Consider the following 19,787-nt stretch of genomic DNA (forward strand, 5'->3'; position numbering starts at 1 on the left):
GTTTGTTTTAAATAATATATAGTTACATCTACAACAACTAATAACCCTCAACAGTGAGGAAAGACAAGTTTCAGGTATAATAAAATTTAGGTGACAGTTACACATTGTTTGGGAACTTTGTAGGTAGTTAAAAAAATGTAAGGAGGAAAAAACCCAGGTGGTGTGGGCTGGAAAGATTTTATAATTGATTATCCTGATACTGAATTCATGGAGGTATATAAAGAAAAACATTGTAAAGCATTATTTAATGTGACAAGAAGGAAGGGTGTCAGAAAGAAAATAGGGTCAGGAGTTAGGAAACAAATCTGAATAATGCAAGGTCTGGAAAATCAAAGCGAGAAAAGTAGAGTGGTTAATAGTATCAAATGCCAGAAAGCTCTATAATAATGACAAAGAATTACACCACAAAATGGTTATTGGTGATCTTTGAGATATTAGTTCTGCATGGGGTTAAAAAAGAAGTTTGTAGGAAACCAAAAAGGAATTTGTCTGCCAACCCTCCTCCCCACTCAGAGATTGACTATAGTATGAAGAGGCAGAAAAGTCAACCGGATGATTTGTTTTTATTCAAATAAATATTTAGCTGTGATAAGGGAAAGAAAAGATTCCTCTACAGAGAGTCAATTTATATTGTTAGTAAAGAAACTAAAGTCTCAGAGGAGGTTGGAATGTTGAGATACAGAGTATAATGGTTAGAGTTAGCCGGAATTAAGTGGGTAACTTCTTTTAAGTTTGGAGTGAAGATTAAGAGGCCAGATATTTAGAGAGGGATGATGAGTTGAAAGTAAAAGCACACATGCTGAATGACCACATTCCAAATAAAGATAGATTGCTTATTTTGTTTAATCAACTTTGGGCTCATTTGGTTGTGGAATTAACTTTATAGCAGTGGTTCTCAACCTTGGCTGCACATTAGAATCACCTGGGAATCTTTTTAAAATACTGATTTCTGGGCCTCATCCTCTGGAAATTCTGTTTCTTTGTTACTGATGTTGTGGCCCCACCCCATAACAAAGAAACAGAATTTCTGGAAGATGAGGCCCACAAATCAGGATTTTAAAAAGATTCCCAAGTGATCCTAATGTGCAGCCAAGGTTGAGAACCACTGCTTTATAGAAACATCCTATCTAATAAAAGAGAAGCATGGTAATTAGCCATACATCCGCTACCCTTCCCATTGGCTAATCAGGGCGATATGCAAATTAACTGCCGGCCAAGATGGCGGCTGGCAGCCAGACAGCTTGAAGCGAACATGAGGCTTGCTTGCTTCAGTGATGGAGGACTCTAACGTTCCCTGCCTGCCTTGCTGGCCTCTGAGCTTGCAGTTTGAAACATTGTTACAAATATAGAAGCTAAACAAAACCCCAGAAACCTGCTTCAGCCAGCCGGGATCTCAGAGCTGGAGTTGATATAGTGTTTCGATTATAGAACCCAAACAAACCAGATACCTGCTTTCAGCAGCGGAGGCCTAAGAGCTGGAGCCAAGCCTCAGAGCTAAAGCTAGCCCAGAATAAAAAAAAAAAAAAAAAAAAAAAGGAGCGGTTGGGAGCTTCAGTCACCCGCCAGCCTGAAAACAGCCCTCAGCCCCTCACCCAGACTGGCCAGGCACCCCAGTGGGGACCCCTAGCCTGAAGGGAGTATGACCAGCTGCAAACAGCCATCATTCCCTCATCCAGGCTGGCCAGGCACCCCAGTGGGGACCCCCACCCTGATCCAGGACACCCTTCAGGGCAAACCAGCCAGCCCCTACCTGTGCACCAGGCCTCTATCCTATATAGTAAAAGGGTAATATGCCTCCCAGCACCGGGATCAGCGGAGCCGTGAGGCCTCCCAGCACTGGGATCAGCGTGACGGGGCAGCGCCCAAACCCCCTGATCAGCCCTGCTCTGTGCCTGATACGGGGGAGCTTCCCAACCCCCTGATAGCCCTGCGGCTCTGTGTGTGACAGGGTGCGGCGCCCCAACCGCCTGATTGGCCCTGCTCTGTGTGTGACAGGGTGCGGCGCCCCAACCCCCCCCCCCCCCCCACGGGCCCTGCTCTGTGTGTGACGGGGTAGAGCCATAACCTCCCCATTGGCCCTGCCCTGAGTGTGACAGTGGCAGCATCCCAACCCCCTGATCCGCCCTGCTCTGTGTGTGACAGGGGGCGGTGCCCCAACTCCCCTATTGGCCCTACTCTGTGAGTGACAGGGGGGAGCTCCTCAACCCCCTGATCGGCCTTGCTCTGTGCGTGACAGGTGGGAGCTCCCCAACCCCCTGATCAACCCTGCTCTGTGCGTGACAGGGTACGGAGCCCCAACCCCCCTGATGGGCCCTGCTCTGTGAGTGACAGGGGGCAGCGCCCCAACCCCATGATTGGCCCTGCTCGGTGCGTGACGGGGTGGCACCGCAACCTCCCCATTGACCCTGCCTTGAGTGTGACAGGGGGTGGTGCCCCAACCCCCCAATCGGCCCTACCCTGAGCATGACTAAGGGTGGCATCGCAGCCTCCCGATCCGCCCTGCTCAGTGCATGACGGGGCGGCGCCCCAACTCCCCAATCAGCCCTGCTCTGAGCCCGACCAGGGGCTACACCTAGGGATTGGGCCTGCCCTCTGCCACCCGGGAGCAGGCCTAAGCCAGCAGGTCGTTATCTCCCGAGGGATCCCAGACTGTGAGAGGGCACAGGCCGGGCTGAGGGACCCCCCCCTCCCCCCCAAGTGCACAAATTTTTGTGCACTGGGCCTCTAGTCCTATGTAATAAAAGGCTAATATGCAAATTTTCCCCTTGACTGGGAGTTGGACTAGAGTTAGACCAGGGGGTCGGCCAGCCTGCCAACTGCCTGCAGCCCCTTCCCCCAGCCAATTGGGGGTGGGGCTGCTGGCCAACTGCCCCTGGCCCCCCGATCACCCCAATTGGAGTGGGCCGGCTGGATCCCCCCACGTACGAATTCATGCCCCGGGCCTCTAGTTATTAATATTTATCTGTGATTTTTGTATAGTTCCATTTGGACTTCTGGGCAGTGATTTTCAACTTTTTTCATCTCATGGCACACATAAACTAGTTACTAAAATTCTGCAGCATACCAAAAATAATTTGCCAATATGACGAAAAATAGGTATAATTTTGATTCATTCACAGTGGATGGCCATTGTTGTATTGGTTGTTGTCATTTTTTATTTGACAATATAAGGGAAAAGAGGTCAGTGCCCCTGACTAAATAGTCAGGTATTGCATGTTTAAAAACTTTTTGCAGCTTGAAAATTGGTGATTTAGGGTACTCCAGTTACATTAATCCATTTCTTAGTCTTCCCCTTTCAAATGATACTATTCTTGTTTCTCCTTTCCTAGTCTTTTAATCCAGCTTTTAACACATTTATATTCTTTTGCTTACTTTAGAAGAGATGACTAAGCTTAACAATAACAAAGAAGTAGAACTTGAAGAATTGAAAAAAGTCTTGGTAAGTATTTAGTTTCTCTTAAAATAGAGTAATTACTTTTCAAATCCACTGACTTAGACTCTCACACTATAGATGTTTTATGCTACTTTTTTTTCAGATAAAATATTAAAAAATTACATTTGATTTTTAGTAAAGCCACGTTCTTACCTATTCTAATATTTATTTATACATCTTGATAACTGTCTTCATGTCTTTAGAGGGTTTTAAACAATTTTTTAATTTATTTATTGACGAGAGAGACAGAGAGAGAGAGACAGACAGACAGACAGAGAGACAGACTTGTTGTTCCACTTATTTATGTATTGTTTGGTTGATTTTTATGTGTGCCCTAGCCCGGAATGGAACCATGATCTCCTGGTCAATGAGTTGATGCTTAACCTCTGAGCCACATTGGACAGACTGTTGAACGTTTTTGTTTTTGTGTTAACAAGAGCTATTTGCCTGTAGTTTTCTTTTCTTTGATTGTCTTCGTCTGCTTTTGGAATCAGGCTAATGCTGGGCTCATAAAATGAGTTGGGAAGCTTTTCTTTCATTTCTATTTTCTAAAGAGATTGCATAGAATTAGTGTTATTTTTTCTTTATACATTTGGTAGAATTCTCCAGTGAAATCATCTGGACATAGAAATTCTTTCCTTGTTATAGAACTACTCTGGTTACTTGCTTTAATCTTGGGTGGTTTTTGTAGTTTGGGGTTTTTGAGGAATTAATACATTTCACTGAAGTTGTCAGATTTCTGTGCATAGAGTTATTTATAATATTCCCTGTTATCCTTTTAGTAAATTTTTATGCTTTGTGAGCCATGTGGTCTCTGTTGAAGTGATTCAACTTCGCTGTTAATAGGGCAAAACAGGCATGGATAATACATAAACAGATAGATTGGCTATATTACAGTAATGCCTTATTAAAAATAGGCAGTGGTGGATTTGGTCTGTGGGCTGTGTTTGCTGACCCTTGGTTGTCTAGAATGATGAATTCAATTCTTGGCACATTACTTAACACATTGCGCACCAGTAGTTTTATTGCTAGCTTTACCTAGTGGCCAGATAACTTTCTATTGAAAGAGTACAAAAAACATTTTACAAAGTATCATACTTTAAAAAGATATTAGCTTGTAAGAACATGTAATAAATAACTTCAAAATGCAATGGGCGTGCCTTTAACATTTATGTAAAACACTGACTAATATGAAAACACGAGAATGCTTGTGATCCGCCCGCAATGTGTTAAGATGGTATATTAAAGTGAGCCCATCCTGATGGAATGATGTAAATTAAAACTGTTTCATAGGAAGAATGAAAATATTCTTAAAGATTTTAGAATGGTTAAGAGAAAAGTTAGGGAGTAAATATTTAAATATTTACCAGTTATGTGAAAGAGGAATTGGACTTTAATGTGATTAAGGAAGGCAGAATAATGACTATTGCATGAAAGTTATAGTAAAGCACATTTTCGTGCAATAATAAGGACAAACAGGATTGATGGAATAGTGAATGACTAATAAGTGCTAATAAATTGGAGTGATTTATACATAAATTAAGGTTTGACTTCAAATGGCCTGTATGATTTTTTTAAATCCTGTCATCATACTTAGTTTTGAAATTTACTTAATAATGCCAAACGTTTCTTTTAAAAAACATTTTAGCCAAAGAGAAACTCATTATGTCTTCCCAACTTTATTTAGGAAGTTTGATTATTTTGAATATGTGTGTGCTTTGATTGTCATGATTTGTTAATATTTTTAAATAGGCAGAAAACCAAAAGCTTTTAGATGAAAAGAAACAGTTTGAGAAGATTGTTGAAGAATTAAAAGGAACAGAACAAGAACTAACCGATCTTCTTCAAACCAGAGAGGTTTGTTTTAAAGGATACATTTTTCTTTCATATATTTTGTTAGTAGAGTACAGGTTACAGAATAGATTATAGTGTAGCCATTATCTTTGTGAAAGGTTTCTTCACAAGATTTCTTTTTAAAGTATGTGTTCCTGCTACATTAAATATGCTAATGACTGATTTAAAACACATCTAGAAAACCTTCAAGGTATATATAATGTGGGAGAGAAAGGTCAATATTTAAGGTATCAATAGCATGTACACAATGCCATGGTTGTAACAATTACATTTCTTAATACCTTGAGTATTTCTTAATCAATACATTTAAAAGTTAGCCTTTATTAAGTTCTTAGTTTACAGTAGTTTTTGTAGTGCTCATGTTATAATTTTAGAATGTCATTTATTTGAAAAAGTATGTTTTCAGCCCATAACAGCATTATAACTATCTTTTTATAATTATAACAGCTTAGTATTTAAGATGCTGATTTTATTAATTTATGTTTCTTCTTAATATTATAGCACTTTATTTAATATTATTTATTTATTTTTTAAAATATTTTTTATTGATATCCGAGAGGAAGGGAGAGGGAGAGAGAGATAGAAACATCAGTGATGAGAGGGAATCATTGATTGGCTGCCTCCCACATGCCCCCCACTGGTGACTGAGCCAACAACCCTGGCATGTGCCCTTTACCAGAATCGAACCCTGACCTCCTGGTTCTTAGATCGACGCTCAACCACTGAGCCATGCCGGCTGGGCTATAGCATTTTAATTGAAATTATTTGGTAGAGTAAAAGTGACAAAAAATTTTTAAAATGTGTAAATATAATTTTACTGATTGAGCTTCAGAATATCAAGATGAAATTACTTATATTACATTTGTCATTGCTCATTGTTTTAAATTACAATAGTTACGGCACTGAATCTACTTAAATTTAAAAAATTTGATATATTCTTACCAAATTTTTGCCAAATAAATGACTTACTTGCATAGAGTGACCAAGTTTTTTAAATGAGAAAATTGTAAAAACATTTGTTATGGTTATACACATTTATTTTTCAGAAAAAAGTACATGATTTGGAAATTCAATTGACTACCATTGCTGCAAGTGAACAACAGTATTCAGAACAGGTTAAAGAACTGAAAACTGAGCTTGAAAATGAGAAGTATGTTTTCTATCTATCTATGAAATAGCTTATGTATTCAATTACTAAGTTTTCTAGTATTTAACAATAAGTGAATTATGTTCAATATTTATTTGAATAAGCTTAAAGTTGTATTTTATTCCTAAAGATAAAAATAATTTAACTTTATTGCTAAGGGAAGTACATATCATTTATATAAAGAGTTCATCACAAAGTTAAGAACTGCTTAAGATCAATATATTCCTTTTCTTAGAGATAGTTGGTTTCTTAGGAAAAAACCATTAATTGCAGTTCTAACTAGTTATTTTGATTGATTTGCTAAATTATTTCATAGGTTTGAATTGATGAAATGCCAGTGACAAAATACAAATTCATTTCTTACATTATTCAATGATTTACCTACTCAGTAAGTTTAATTTTGAGAAAAAGTGAGAGGAAAAAATTATTGTTTTATTATTTATAGAGTAGTAAACTCAAGTAGCCAATCTAGTGGTGAGCATGATTTTTTTCTTTTTGGTTGCTTCTCAGCTCTACATAAAAATGAGAAGTAAACAGTTTATTCAGGATCTTGTTTCTTTCCTTTCAGCTCTCATTCCCTCCTTCTGATATATTTTCAACAGTACTTTTTTAGGGGTTCTGGATGAAGTTTATTAACCAAAATCCCTTTTAATAAATAGGCTGATTACTTATGCTTTGGTATAAATTTGTTATCTTCAGTTTATTTGCTTTTTCAACCTTTCATTTTTTTAAAAAAATATATTTTATTGATTTTTTACAGAGAGGAAGGGAGAGATAGAGAGTTAGAAACATCGATGAGAGAGAAATATCGATCAGCTGCCTCCCGCACATCTCCTACTGGGGATGTGCCCGCAACCCAGGTACATGCCCTTGACCGGAATCGAACCTGGGACCTCTCAGTCCGCAGGCCGACGCTCTATCCACTGAGCCAAACCGGTTCCAGCTCAACCTTTCATTTTTTAATGAAAACTTTTATCTATTTTTTGATGAATTTCCATTAAAGTAGTAGGAGATAATAGGTGCTCCTGAAATCATTCCTAGAGCCACACATTCCCCTTCATTTAAAACTGATCCTTGCTGCAACCAATAACAGCAGTAATCTCTCTTCCAGTGTAGAGCATATGAGGCCTACTATAAGAGCAGTTTAAATATCTGCACAAAGGTTAAACCTAGTTTCTTTATTTTATTTTAAAATAGGTCATGCCTCATATATTACTTTAATCAAATCATCAGGAGCTTGAAACAGTTTCTAAGAGACAGTCTGTTAGAAAGAAAAATTATATGAAAAATATATACCCTGTAAAATTTGTGGAAAAGTAATGGGGGGTAATGTTGTGGGGAGTATGCAAAGAAATATATGACATCATGAAAAACTTAATAGAAAAATTTCAAACATGTACAAAGTAGAGATGTAATAAACCAGCATGTACCTATCTCCCAGCTTCAGAAGTTAAGTAGTGGCCAACCTTACTTAATTTATAACCCTAGGTTATAATCCCTGCTTTCCTCTAAGGTTATTATGAAGTAAATTTCACATCATATAATTTCATACTTAAATATGTTGATATGACATTTTTTAAAAATAGGCTTAAGAATACTGAACTAACTGCAAGCTGCAACAAGCTTTCATTGGAGAACAAAGAACTAGCACAAGAAAGAAGTAAAATGGCCTTAGAACTTAATAAACAGCAAGAAGATATTAATGTGAGTTGAAAAAGAAAGAACCAATGACTTAATTTTCTTACCTGTAAAATTAGGGCGTTAGAATAATGACATCTAAAGATTCTTTCAGCTTTAAAAGTCTAATTATCTTAGAGCTGATACTTTGTTTTAGAAGAAAAGTATACATACTGATCTTACATGGTGATAATGAGCAACAGAATATAGAGGTTACACAATGATAAAGTTAATTTTAAGCATCAAGATTTGTATAAAGTATTCAACAAGTGTTTATTAAGTAAATCATATGAGACACTGTGGAGGATATGGTGACGAATTAAAGGTCATCCTCTTTAGGATCTTATAACTCAATAGAAAAAAACTGCCCAAATAGCTTAAATAAAATAGTATATGTCTTGTTTTGGGGACAAAGTGTTATCTGCATCCACAGGATCACTTCTGCTTTGGTGGAAGAGAAGGCTTCAGAGAGAATGTAGCATTGATTTTAGCCTAAAAGATGAATAATTATGAGTTCAGTAGGTAACAGTGAGTGGGAACACATTCCTAAAAGCCACAGCGGTATAAATTAAGGATGTCTCAAATTATCATTGGGAAACGGTAAATAAGACTTGTTTTGTTAGCTGCTGAGTAGAGATTGTTAAGGAAATGAAGTCTGGAAAAATAGTGTGGAACTATGCAAATTAAGCCATTCTCTTGCTATATTTATATTTATAACTAAATGAATTTTATGCTGACAGATAAAGGTCTTAAATACTAGTTTCAATTCTATTTTTGTTGCAACAGGATAATTAATATAAACAATATTGAATATTTCTTTAGAATATCAAAAAGCAAGAAGAAAGAACATTGAAACAAATAGAAAATCTGGAAGAAACAGAAACACAATTAAGGCAAGACTAATGAGTTGGCGGCCTCTTTTGTCTAGCAAAGATTTTAGTATTCTTTTCTATTTATTATAGTTAATTTAGATTAAACTTATGTTGAATATAATATAAAGTAAAAATTAGACTTAAATTACTGCTTTGGAATTCTGCTTAAAAATAAAGTTGTAATAATGTTTATTTTATACTCAGTGTTGAAATAGTGAAATTAGACACATTAATTTTAAAGCATCATAGCTTTCTAATATTTATTATTTATTAACTAAGAAGATACACTAATCATATGTCAAAAAATTTAGAAGAGAAATAAAAAATATTATTTTAAGCATTAGCCATGTTTCTAGGCATTTTCACAATCATCTATTGTAATGCCTATATAATCAAGTGGATATGACATTTTTTACTTTTCGTCCTTTATATTTTTGGATTTTTATATTTTGCAGTTTTCACTATCATAAATAATACTGTAGTAAACATCTTAGCACATACAGATCTTTTTCTTATTTTGAATTTGATAGGATAAATTTCAAGTAAGTAGAATTATATTGAGTCAGAGGAATAATTATTTCAATGAAGAAATTGAGCAAAAAGGACATATCTGTTGTAAACCAGAAAATTTAAAAGAGAAATACAAAGTATTTAATATTATTTTGTCAAAAGGACAAAGGAACACATGGGGGAAGAAAACTATCTTTCTTGCCTTTGTCTCTGCTATACAGTTTCTCTCCCCAGAGGTATCACTCTTACCTGTGTATGTTTCTAGAGATACTCTGTTACATATATAAGGGTAAATGTGTATGCAGATTTCTCAGTCATGTAGTTTTTCATTAAAATCACTTGTATTTATGTATCTAATTTATTTTAATAAAATTACGACTATGTCTCAGGATAATGACTGATTTATGACTAAGAAAATAGTACAGTGATATCTTGACTTAAATTAGGAACAAGCATTTCTTTCTAGGAGTTTTTTAAATAGAAAAATAAGATACTTAATTTCAAAATAAATGTGTAATTTAAATATGAGAGTGAATTGTGCCTATTTAGTGTTAAGGCATGAAAAACTACCCAGCAAAATGAAAATATAAACCAATAAAGTTTAATAGTTAATCATTTTAGAAATTCAGAAAGGGAATAAAATGCAAATATAAGTTTTATCTCAATGTCACTCTTCTATTTCCTTTAAGGAATGAACTGGAATCTGTGAGAGAAGAACTAAAGCAGAAAGGAGATGAAGTTAAATGTAAATTGGACAAGAGTGAGGAAAATGTATGTTATATTTTATAATAAATCATATCACAAAATTTCTAATCATAAAAGCAATACCACATATCTAAAAAAATGGTGACATATACTGTTGAATAAGTAACTAGTTAACTAGGGACTTTTATAGGCTGTTGAATTTTAAAATATAGGGCAGAGTTTGGTTATTTTGCATAGTTTTTATCTAGAAGGAAGTAGTATAATTCTAAATTTCTTTTATAAATGCTCAATATTTAATGTTGATTTACATTTTTAGGCTAAATAAATGGCTTATGCTTTAGTAATATAGAATACTAGAGGCCCGATGCATGAAATTTGTGTAAGGGGCTCAGTCCTCGCAGCCCCCAGCCCTGGCTGCCTAGCAGCCCCGACCCCCCACCCTGTGGTCGTTCCCGAAGGTCATTCCGCCATCTGGTCTAATTAGCATATTAAGCTATATAGGATACTGATAAATTGAGTAATAAGTTCGTTTTGTGCTTTGGTGGATATGATTTAATAAGTTGAGATAGGATCAAGGTCTTTAGAAAATACCCCGACCAGGGCCAGGGATCCAGCCTGCAACCAAGGTATGTGCCTTTGACTGGAATCCAGCCCAGGACCCTTCAGTCTGCCAGTCTGAGGGCTGACACTCTATGAACTGAGCAAAACCAGCCAGGGCCTGATAAATATTTTTGTAGAAACAAAAGGTTGAGTTTTACAATTCCATTTCTAAAAGGTACTTGTAGAAGAAAATAGTAATTCTGTTAACATTTTAAATCTGATGTCAGTTATTATTTTTTAGGTTCGAAGCCTTGAATGTGAAGTTTTAAAAAAAGATAAACAAATGAAGATATTAGAAAACAAGGTAGTATCAAATTGCAAACATGTTTGGAAGTAGAGACTTTGTAACAACATATGTATGACTAGATTCTTTAGGGCCAACCTTGACACTTTTTTGTTTTGTTTTATTAATCCTCACCTGAGGATATATTTTTAGGGAGAGAGGAAGAGAGAGAAACATGGATGTGAGAGAAATACATTGGTTGGTTGCCTCCTGCGTGCACCCCAACCGGGAGGAGGGTCCAGGCTGGGAGATACATGTCCTTGACAGGAATTGAACCTAGTTCCCTTTGGTTCACAGTCTGATGCTCTCTATCCACTGAGCCAAACCGGCTAGGACCAGCCTTTACACTTTTAACAGCCTTTATATAAATTTCAATTCTCCTTTGAAGGCTTTGAGGAATAATGTAGAATTTTTATTGTAGGTTTCTTCGAAGAGGCTCTGAGTTCAGGATTTTTTTTGCACAATGCTTTGAAAAGCAAAATTTCATTAAATTCCTCTTTAGATGTGTCTTCTCTTTCACAAAATTTCATACTCTGTGCAGCTTCATTTGTTGTGGATATCTTTAGAGTGGCAGGATGTTTTTTTTTAAAAAATCATTCTTAGACATCTTTCCCGTCTCTCAAGAGAACTGCAGAAAAATTTCTGCTCCATTTATGTGAAGTGTTCTTACTGGCTGGCTGCCCATCCCAATTCACTTTTTCCTTCTCTGTACCTCACTACACATGGGTCCTAAACCTGACTTTCTATAGAGAGAGTAGTCCTCTGGAAAGTATAGTTCACTTTCTATAGTTCTGGCCTCTAATAACACCAGTTTTTTTTTCCTATCTAGAATTGGGATGATTAAAATCCTTTATTACTCTGCATTAGAGTTATTTTAACTTAAAAATGAACCGTGATAGTTTAATACCTTTTCAAGATTTCTGGGCATTCTACCAAAAGTATTTATTTTAATTAGTCCTACATTTTGAGATTATTTATATTTAAAAGGATTGAAAATTTAAGCTACTTTAATTTTCATTAGCTTATTCAGAAAAAAAGGGAGAGTGAGATGGGGCAGTGTGTGTTGTAAGAAAAATATGTAATGGAGAATTTTGTGCTAATGTGGGAGATGAAAATTTTTTTCATTGGAATTTCTTTCTACTTCAATAGAAATTAGAACAATTTATGTATATGTAATGTAGTAACCTTTAGAAATCTATGCTGCTTTTATGGTACTCCAAATATTTTGGTGGCTAATACCTCTTATTCCAATTCTGCATGTGTACCCAGGTGAAGTAGTCCCTCAAAGTGAGATATAAAAAAAGTGGTTCAGCTGATATTTTTTTTAAAACAGGAATTAAAATGTAGTTAGGAGGAGACAGACTATTATATTATTTCCCTCCCCTATAGATAATAAGTATAAGAGGTCTCAAAAATGAAAATGGAATTGTTTTTAAAGTAGTTAAATTCAAATGTTCTTTAAGTATATTAAGAATTGTTAAAAATTTCAAATTTGTATTGAGATAATTGTTAGTAAAATTTGTACCCATTTACATGATTTTAGACATTAATGGAATTATTTAACAATATGATTTTTGAAGTGACTTCTATATTAATTTATGTAGTATTTTTATTAGTTTAAAATTACTTATGTTGACTAGAATATTGAATAAAATAATTATAATTTCTCTCTTTTTTTTTTTAGTGTAACAATTTAAGGAAACAAGTTGAAATTAAAAGCAAGAATATTGAAGAATTCCAACAGGAGGTATGTATTGATTCTCATTATCAAATTATTTTAAAAGATTTTTTTCACTTCAGTTTTAGAGAATAATGCTTTTCTTTCCCGTAGTAATTTCAGTCTAGGTAAGGTGGTAGTGCAAGTTTAAATCATTTTGGTACTAAATGTAATTGTTTATTTTTAACCTTTAACAGAATAAGGCCTTAAAAAAAAGGGGTACAGCAGAGACGAAGCAGCTGAATGTTTATGAGATAAAGGTATTTGGAATAATTTTTGTTTTTAAAATAGTAGTAAATAGATGAGAATATAAGAATTTTATTTCTTGTGGTACTTATCTTTCTCTGACTGGCTTATTTTGCTTAGCATAATACTTTCCAGTACCACATGCGCTCACTCATATGTGGAATCTAATGACCAAAATAACCTGATGAATAAAATAGAACCAGAGAATAGAACAGCGGTTCTCAACCTGTGGGTCGCCACCCTTTGGGGGTCGAACGACCCTTCCACAGGGGTCGCCTAAAACCATCGGAAAACACATATATAGTTACATATTGTTTTTGTGATTAATCACTATGCTTTAATTATATTCAATTTGTAACAATGAAAATACATCCTGCATATCAGATATTTACATTATGATTCATAACAGTAGCAAAATTACAGTTATGAAGTAGCAACGAAAATAATTTTATGGTTGGGGGTCACCACAACATGAGGAACTGTATTAAAGGGTTGCGGCATTAGGAAGGTTGAGAACCACTGACAGAAGCATTGAACAGACTGACAAATTTCAGAGGGAAGGTAAAGGTGGGAAAGTGGGAGGGGAGTGATTAACCAGGGAGCTTATATGCATATATGCATAACCCATGGACACAGACAATAGAATGGTGAAGGCTCGGGTGGGGTGGGTACGGGGTGGAGGGGGTGGAGGAAAAAAAAACACACACACTGAAATAAACAAAGGGACATCTGTAATACTTTCAACCATAAAGATAAATTAAAAAAAATTATTTTCTTGTAGCAGTTTTCAAACATCATCTGAGATTGTGGGAATTGTTCCTTTTAATTATAAGAGTGCTCATCTGTGATTTATATGTGTTAAAATCATCTAAGCAACTTAAAAATATATGTGTGGGTATGTATATGTATGTATTCATACTCCTTACCCATACATTAAAAATTAAGGTTGAGCAGGTTTGGGGTGGAGTCTTGGAATCTACATTTTTTAAAAGCTCCATGTAATACTCTTTGTAATACTTTAAGCAGTAAAATAAAAAAAATAATAAAAGCTCCATATATGGTTATCTTGCTGCATAAGGGTTTTGATAACCACTGACTTTGTAGGAAACAAATTAAAATCCTGGAATGTAAACTCATGATGTCAGGGTCTTTTTTTTGTTTATTTTCTTAGTCCCTATTCCTTGAGATATAATTTACATGTAATAAAATGCATGATTTTAAGTATACAGTTTGATGAGCTTTAACAAATATGTAACAACAATCAAGATACAGGATTATTTCCATTATCCCAGAAAGTTCCTTCATATCCTTTTTTTTTTTTTTAAATATATTTTATTGATTTTTTTACAGAGAGGAAGGGAGAGAAATAGAGAGTTAGAAACATCGATGAGAGAGAAACATCGATCAGCTGCCTCCTGCACATCTCCTACTGGGGATATGCCCGCAACCCAGGTACATGCCCTTGACCGGAATTGAACCTGGGACCTTTCAGTCCGCAGGCCGACGCTCTATCCACTGAGCCAAACCGGTTTCGGCTCCTTCATATCCTTTTATAGTTTAAACCCTACTCCCCAGTGGCAACCAATATTCTGCTTTTTCTCTCTATAAAGTAGCTTGTCTATTCTAAAACTTCATTTAAATGAAAACATGCCAAATATTCTCTTGTTATAGGGTTTATTTTGCTCAGCCTGTTCTGAGATTCACCCATGCTTCTGTAGGTATCAATAGGTCTTTTATTATTTCCAAGTCACATTTCACTGTATGAACATAACAGATTTGTATATCTAGTTTCCTGTTAGTGGACATTTGAATTGTTTTCAGTTTTTAATCATTATGAGTAAAGTTTCTATGAACATTCTTGTACAAGACTTTCACTGGACATTATTTTTTTAATTCTTACCTGAGGATATATTTTCCAGAGAATTTAGAGAGAGTGGAAGGGAGGGAGGTGAGAGGTGGGGGAGAGAGAAACATCGCTGTGAGAGAATTTGGTTGACACCCCCACTCCCGCACCCTATCCTCCCTCCACTGGGATCAAATCTACAACCCAGGTACGTGCCCTTGACCAGGAATTGAACTCAAGACCCTTTGGTCAGCGGGCTGACACTCCAACCACTAAGCTACACTGGCCAGGGCTGGACATTTTAAAGTAAATATCTTAGAAAAGAGTTGCTGGGTCATAGAGTAGATGTGTGTGTATATATATATATATATATATATATATATATATTTTTTTTTTTTTTTTACAGAAAGTAAGGAGAGGGATAGAGAGTTAGAAACATCAGTGAGAGAGAAACATTGATCAGCTGCCTCCTGCACACTTCCCTACTGAGTATGTGCTCGCAAGCAAGGTACATGCCCTTGACCAGAATTGAACCTGGGACCCTTCAGTCCGCAGGCCAACGCTCTATCCACAGAGCCAAACCGGTTAGGGCAGTAGATGTATATTTAGTTTTTAAAGAAACAACCAAATCATTTTCCAAAGCAATTTTACACTCTTAATAGCAATGTATGAGAGGTCTAGTTAGTCCATATTCTACTCACATTTGGTGTTGACAGCCTTTTCAATTTCAGCCACTCTTGTGGGCAGAACCTAGCTTCACGTTTAGTCATACAATGTCCTACACTTAGTTTCCTGCTCTATTATTGTCATTTTGAAATTTTAAATAATTTATGAACTAGATGTTCCCCCTTTTCATTTTGCATCAAGCTCTGCAAATTATATAGCTGGTCCTGCTTATGGGTATAGTAGTATCCCATTGTGGTTTCATTTTTCATTTGTTATAATAGTGTTGAACATTTTTTCATAAACTAGTTATTTGTACATTTCCTTTATAAAGTACTCAAGTATTTTGTCCTTTTTATTTTTTTTTTTATTTTTTAAAATATATTTTATTGATTTTTTTACAGAGAGGAAGGGAGAGGGATAGAGAGGTAGAAACATGGGTGAGAGAGAAACATCGATCAGCTGCCTCCTGCACACCCCCTACTGGGGATGTGCCCGCAGCCAAGGTACATGCCCTTGACCGGAATCGAACCTGGGATCCTTCGGTCCGCAGGCTGACGCTCTATCCACTGAGCCAAACCAGTTAGGGCTGTCCTCTTTATTTTTTATTGGGGTAAAATACCCATAACATAAAATTTACCATTTTAACCTTTTAAAAAAAACTATACAGTTCATTTACATTATTGTGTAACCAATCCCCAAGACTCTCTTTATCTCGTAAAAATGGAAATTCTATACCCATTAAACAGCTCCCCATTTCCTTCTCATAGTCCCTGGCAACCACCATTCTCTGACTTATGACTACTCTATTTGCTTCATATAAGTAGAAAAATATAGTATTTGTCTTTTTGTGACAGCTTGTTCATTTCTGATAAAAAGGCAGAATTTTGATAGAGATTGCATTGAAATCAGGACACTATTGAGAAAGTGAAGACAACCCACAGAATGGAAGAAATATTTGCAAATCATCCTATATAATAAAAAGCTAATACGCAAATCGACCAAATGGTTGAATGACCAGTCACTATGATGTGCACTGACCGCCAGGGAGCAGACACTTAACACAGGAGCTGCCCCCTGGTGGTCAGTGCAGTCCCACAGGGGGAGCACTGCTCAGCCAGAAGCCAGCCTCACGGCTGGTGAGCTCAGCTGGGGTGGCAGGAGCCTCTCCCGCCTCCATGGCAGTGTTAAGGACCCCTTCAGGGGATGTCTGCTTGCCTAAGGTGGCAGGCGGACATCCCCCAAGGGATCTCAGACTGCGAGAGGGTTGGAGGCTGGGCTGAGACCCCCCCGCCTCCAGTGCACAAATGTCGTGCACCGGGCCTCTAGTATATTTGATAATGATGCAACATCTAGCACATAAAAAGAACACTTCCAATTCAACAGCAAAAGCCAGTCACAGAAGAACAAATACTGCATGTTTCCTCTTACAGGAGGTACCTAAAACAGTCAGACTCACAGAAGCAAAGGTTAAAAATGGTGATTACCAGGAGTTGCGGGGTGGGAAAAGGGAAGTTATTCCTCAATTTGTATAAGGTTTCAGTTATGCAAGATAAATTAGTTTTAGAGCTTTAGTGTACAGCATAGGGCCTATAGTCAACAATAATGCATTGTGCACTTAAAAATTTATTAAGCCCTGACCAGGTTGCTCATTTGGTTGGAATATGTCCTGTATATTTTTGGTTTGATTCCCAGTCAGGGCACATATCTAAATTGTGGATTTGATCCCCATTTAGGGCATGCATGAGAAGCAATTTACCGTTGTTTCTCTCTCACATTGATGTTCCTCTTTCACTCTTTTCTTCCTTTCTCTCTAAAAAATCAATGAAAATATTTTCGAGTGAGGATTAAAAATAAAAAAAAATACATTTTACCAAATGTAAAAAGGAAAATGATCCAACTATAATTTCCATGAATAAGTAATCTTGAAAACATTCACAGAACCACAAAATGAACACAATATTGTCAAGAAATCCACAGCATTTACTAATGTTCATGCTTTTTTTTTTTTTTACACAAAGGTCAAGAAATTAGAGTTAGAACTAGAAGGTGCCAAACAAAAATTTAAAGAAATGTCTGACAGCTATAAAAAAGAAATTGAGGACAAAAAGATATCAGAAGAAAATCTTTTGGGAGAGGTAGGAAAATTAAGTATGTGTGAGAATTTGTTATACTAAAACTCTGTATTTGTTTATTAAGTAGCATTTAAGAGGAAAGTAATTCTTAAGTTTTAAATTATGATTTTTAAAAGGTATAATAAATTTACACTAGGGACAGTTTCTTATAGATGCTAAAAGTATCCTTGTTATTCTGTTTGAGTATTGAGTAGTTTATAATTATTTTGAAAAGATTAAATGATCATTAAAATATTACACTGTTATTTCACTTTATAGAAATAAACCAAAACAGTAATGCATTTTTTTACTTGGCTTTCCTAAATTTCTGGTATTTGATTTCTGCATTTTATATACTAACAGATGGTCTCTGCATTTGTATAATAGCATATGGTCTCTAAATTTAAGTTGAATTTGGTTTTTGTGTTTAATTTTAATAAGCACTTAATTGATTTGATAGGCTGAGAAAGCCAAAGTAACAGCTGATGAAGCAGTACGATTACAGAAAGAAATTGATATACGATGTCAACATAAAATAGCTGAAATGGTTGCACTTATGGAAAAACATAAGGTAATTTTTTTCTTTTTGTGTAATGAAAATTATATATTGGAGCCATATTTATGCATAAAATGGTGAAATTAATATAGCATTCTGATTTATCAGAAAAATTATTGGTAATTTTCTCTGATAATTAATAGATATTTATAGTTGTAATTATAGATAATTATAACTGGAATGCCCTTGATCTCCCATTTCTCTGGGTTTAAATCTTAACCACACAAAGCTTGGCTTGAGTGTCACTTTGAGAAAATCTCTTATGATGGATGGAAGTGGTCATTCTTTATCTGAATTTTCCTAGTATTCTCTTACCGGTATAGCACTTCCCATCCAGGATATGTGTTTTGTTAACATTTGTATCCTCTATGTGTGTCTAACATACATGAGGCTAAATGAACTTTTATCAGTGGAATAAATAGATGAAAGCTTAATGTTTGTTGTGTTTGTGTGTTCTATTTTTTACTGTTGTTTAAAGTAATCATTCTGTTAGCGAATTAAGCCTTATTCTCTTCAGGATTTGGAGAGGAGGTGAACTATATCTACCTATTCATCTTTAAAAATTGTTGCTGGCATATAACATTACTATGAGGTAACCAGTGAGGATTAAAAAAAACTTTTTAAGTAAGTTTGTGAGCTCATAGGTTTAAACATATTTGGTATATTTCAGTCCAATGCAGTTTTTATATTTGTCTCATCTTTGGCTAGTGGGGCCCTCTTCACACTGGTGGCAAGTCCTTTTGACTTGACTTTATTTATTATTATTTTTAAATATGTTTTATTGATTTTTTACAGAGAGGAAGGGAGAGGGATAGAGAGTTAGAAACATTGATGAGAAAGAAACATCGATCAGCTGCCTCCTGCACACTCCCCACTGGGGATGTGCCGCAACCAAGGTACATGCCCGTGACTGGAATCAAACCTGGGACCCTTGAGTCCGCAGGCTGACGCTCTATCCACTGAGCCAAACCGCTTAGGGCTTGACTTGACTTTAATAGTCCTTGATAGCTTTCCTGCTTTTTCATTTGACAGCATTCAAGACTCATGTATTTCCTGCCTCAAATCTGGAATTAGCCACTTTTCTAAGAGGTCCTATTTTTTAAATTAAGAAATTCAGTGTTTCCAATTAAAAAGAATAATTTCTTGCTCATGTGTTATTTCCAAGACAGTTATCTAGGTTTCATTGTTTATGTAATTGGAAAATTTCAAAAATATGCTTAAATATATACATCACTTAACTCATAGTCATTATTTTCTTTAAATTTTAAATGCACAAGGATACCAGTCATATTAAAGCATAATCTATTTGGGTTCTAATATATTGGTATTTAAAATGTTTTTTTTTCTGTTTCATGTAGCACCAATACGATAAAATTGTTGAAGAAAGAGACTCAGAATTAGGACTTTATAAGAGCAGAGAACAAGAACAATCATCAGTGAAAGCATCTTTGGTGAGATACAGAATAAATAGCCATAAAAGCCAATTTTCATGTCAACATGGCTGCGGGTAAAGAATAATATTAAATAAAGACATAATTTTTTGTTGTTGTTGCCTCCTACAAGCTCC

The 19,787-nt window shown here is 35.7% G+C and overlaps 1 protein-coding gene across 1 annotated transcript in view; it reads left to right on the forward strand.

Annotated features, from left to right (window-relative positions):
* SYCP1 (synaptonemal complex protein 1) overlaps positions 1-19,787 on the forward strand; it is a 71,454-nt gene that overhangs the window by 32,253 nt on the left and 19,414 nt on the right. Inside the window, exons 16-27 of the mRNA XM_081112547.1 lie at positions 3,378-3,439; positions 5,186-5,290; positions 6,334-6,437; positions 8,021-8,138; positions 8,934-9,004; positions 10,183-10,264; positions 11,040-11,102; positions 12,766-12,828; positions 12,996-13,058; positions 17,572-17,688; positions 18,125-18,235; positions 19,579-19,671. Of these exons, the coding sequence (XP_080968673.1) occupies positions 3,378-3,439; positions 5,186-5,290; positions 6,334-6,437; positions 8,021-8,138; positions 8,934-9,004; positions 10,183-10,264; positions 11,040-11,102; positions 12,766-12,828; positions 12,996-13,058; positions 17,572-17,688; positions 18,125-18,235; positions 19,579-19,671 (1,052 nt within the window). The remainder of the gene's footprint in view (positions 1-3,377; positions 3,440-5,185; positions 5,291-6,333; positions 6,438-8,020; positions 8,139-8,933; positions 9,005-10,182; positions 10,265-11,039; positions 11,103-12,765; positions 12,829-12,995; positions 13,059-17,571; positions 17,689-18,124; positions 18,236-19,578; positions 19,672-19,787) is intronic.

The sequence above is a fragment of the Myotis nattereri genome (assembly GCF_964212035.1).
Source record: "Myotis nattereri genome assembly, chromosome: 18".
Lineage (NCBI taxonomy): Eukaryota > Metazoa > Chordata > Mammalia > Chiroptera > Vespertilionidae > Myotis > Myotis nattereri.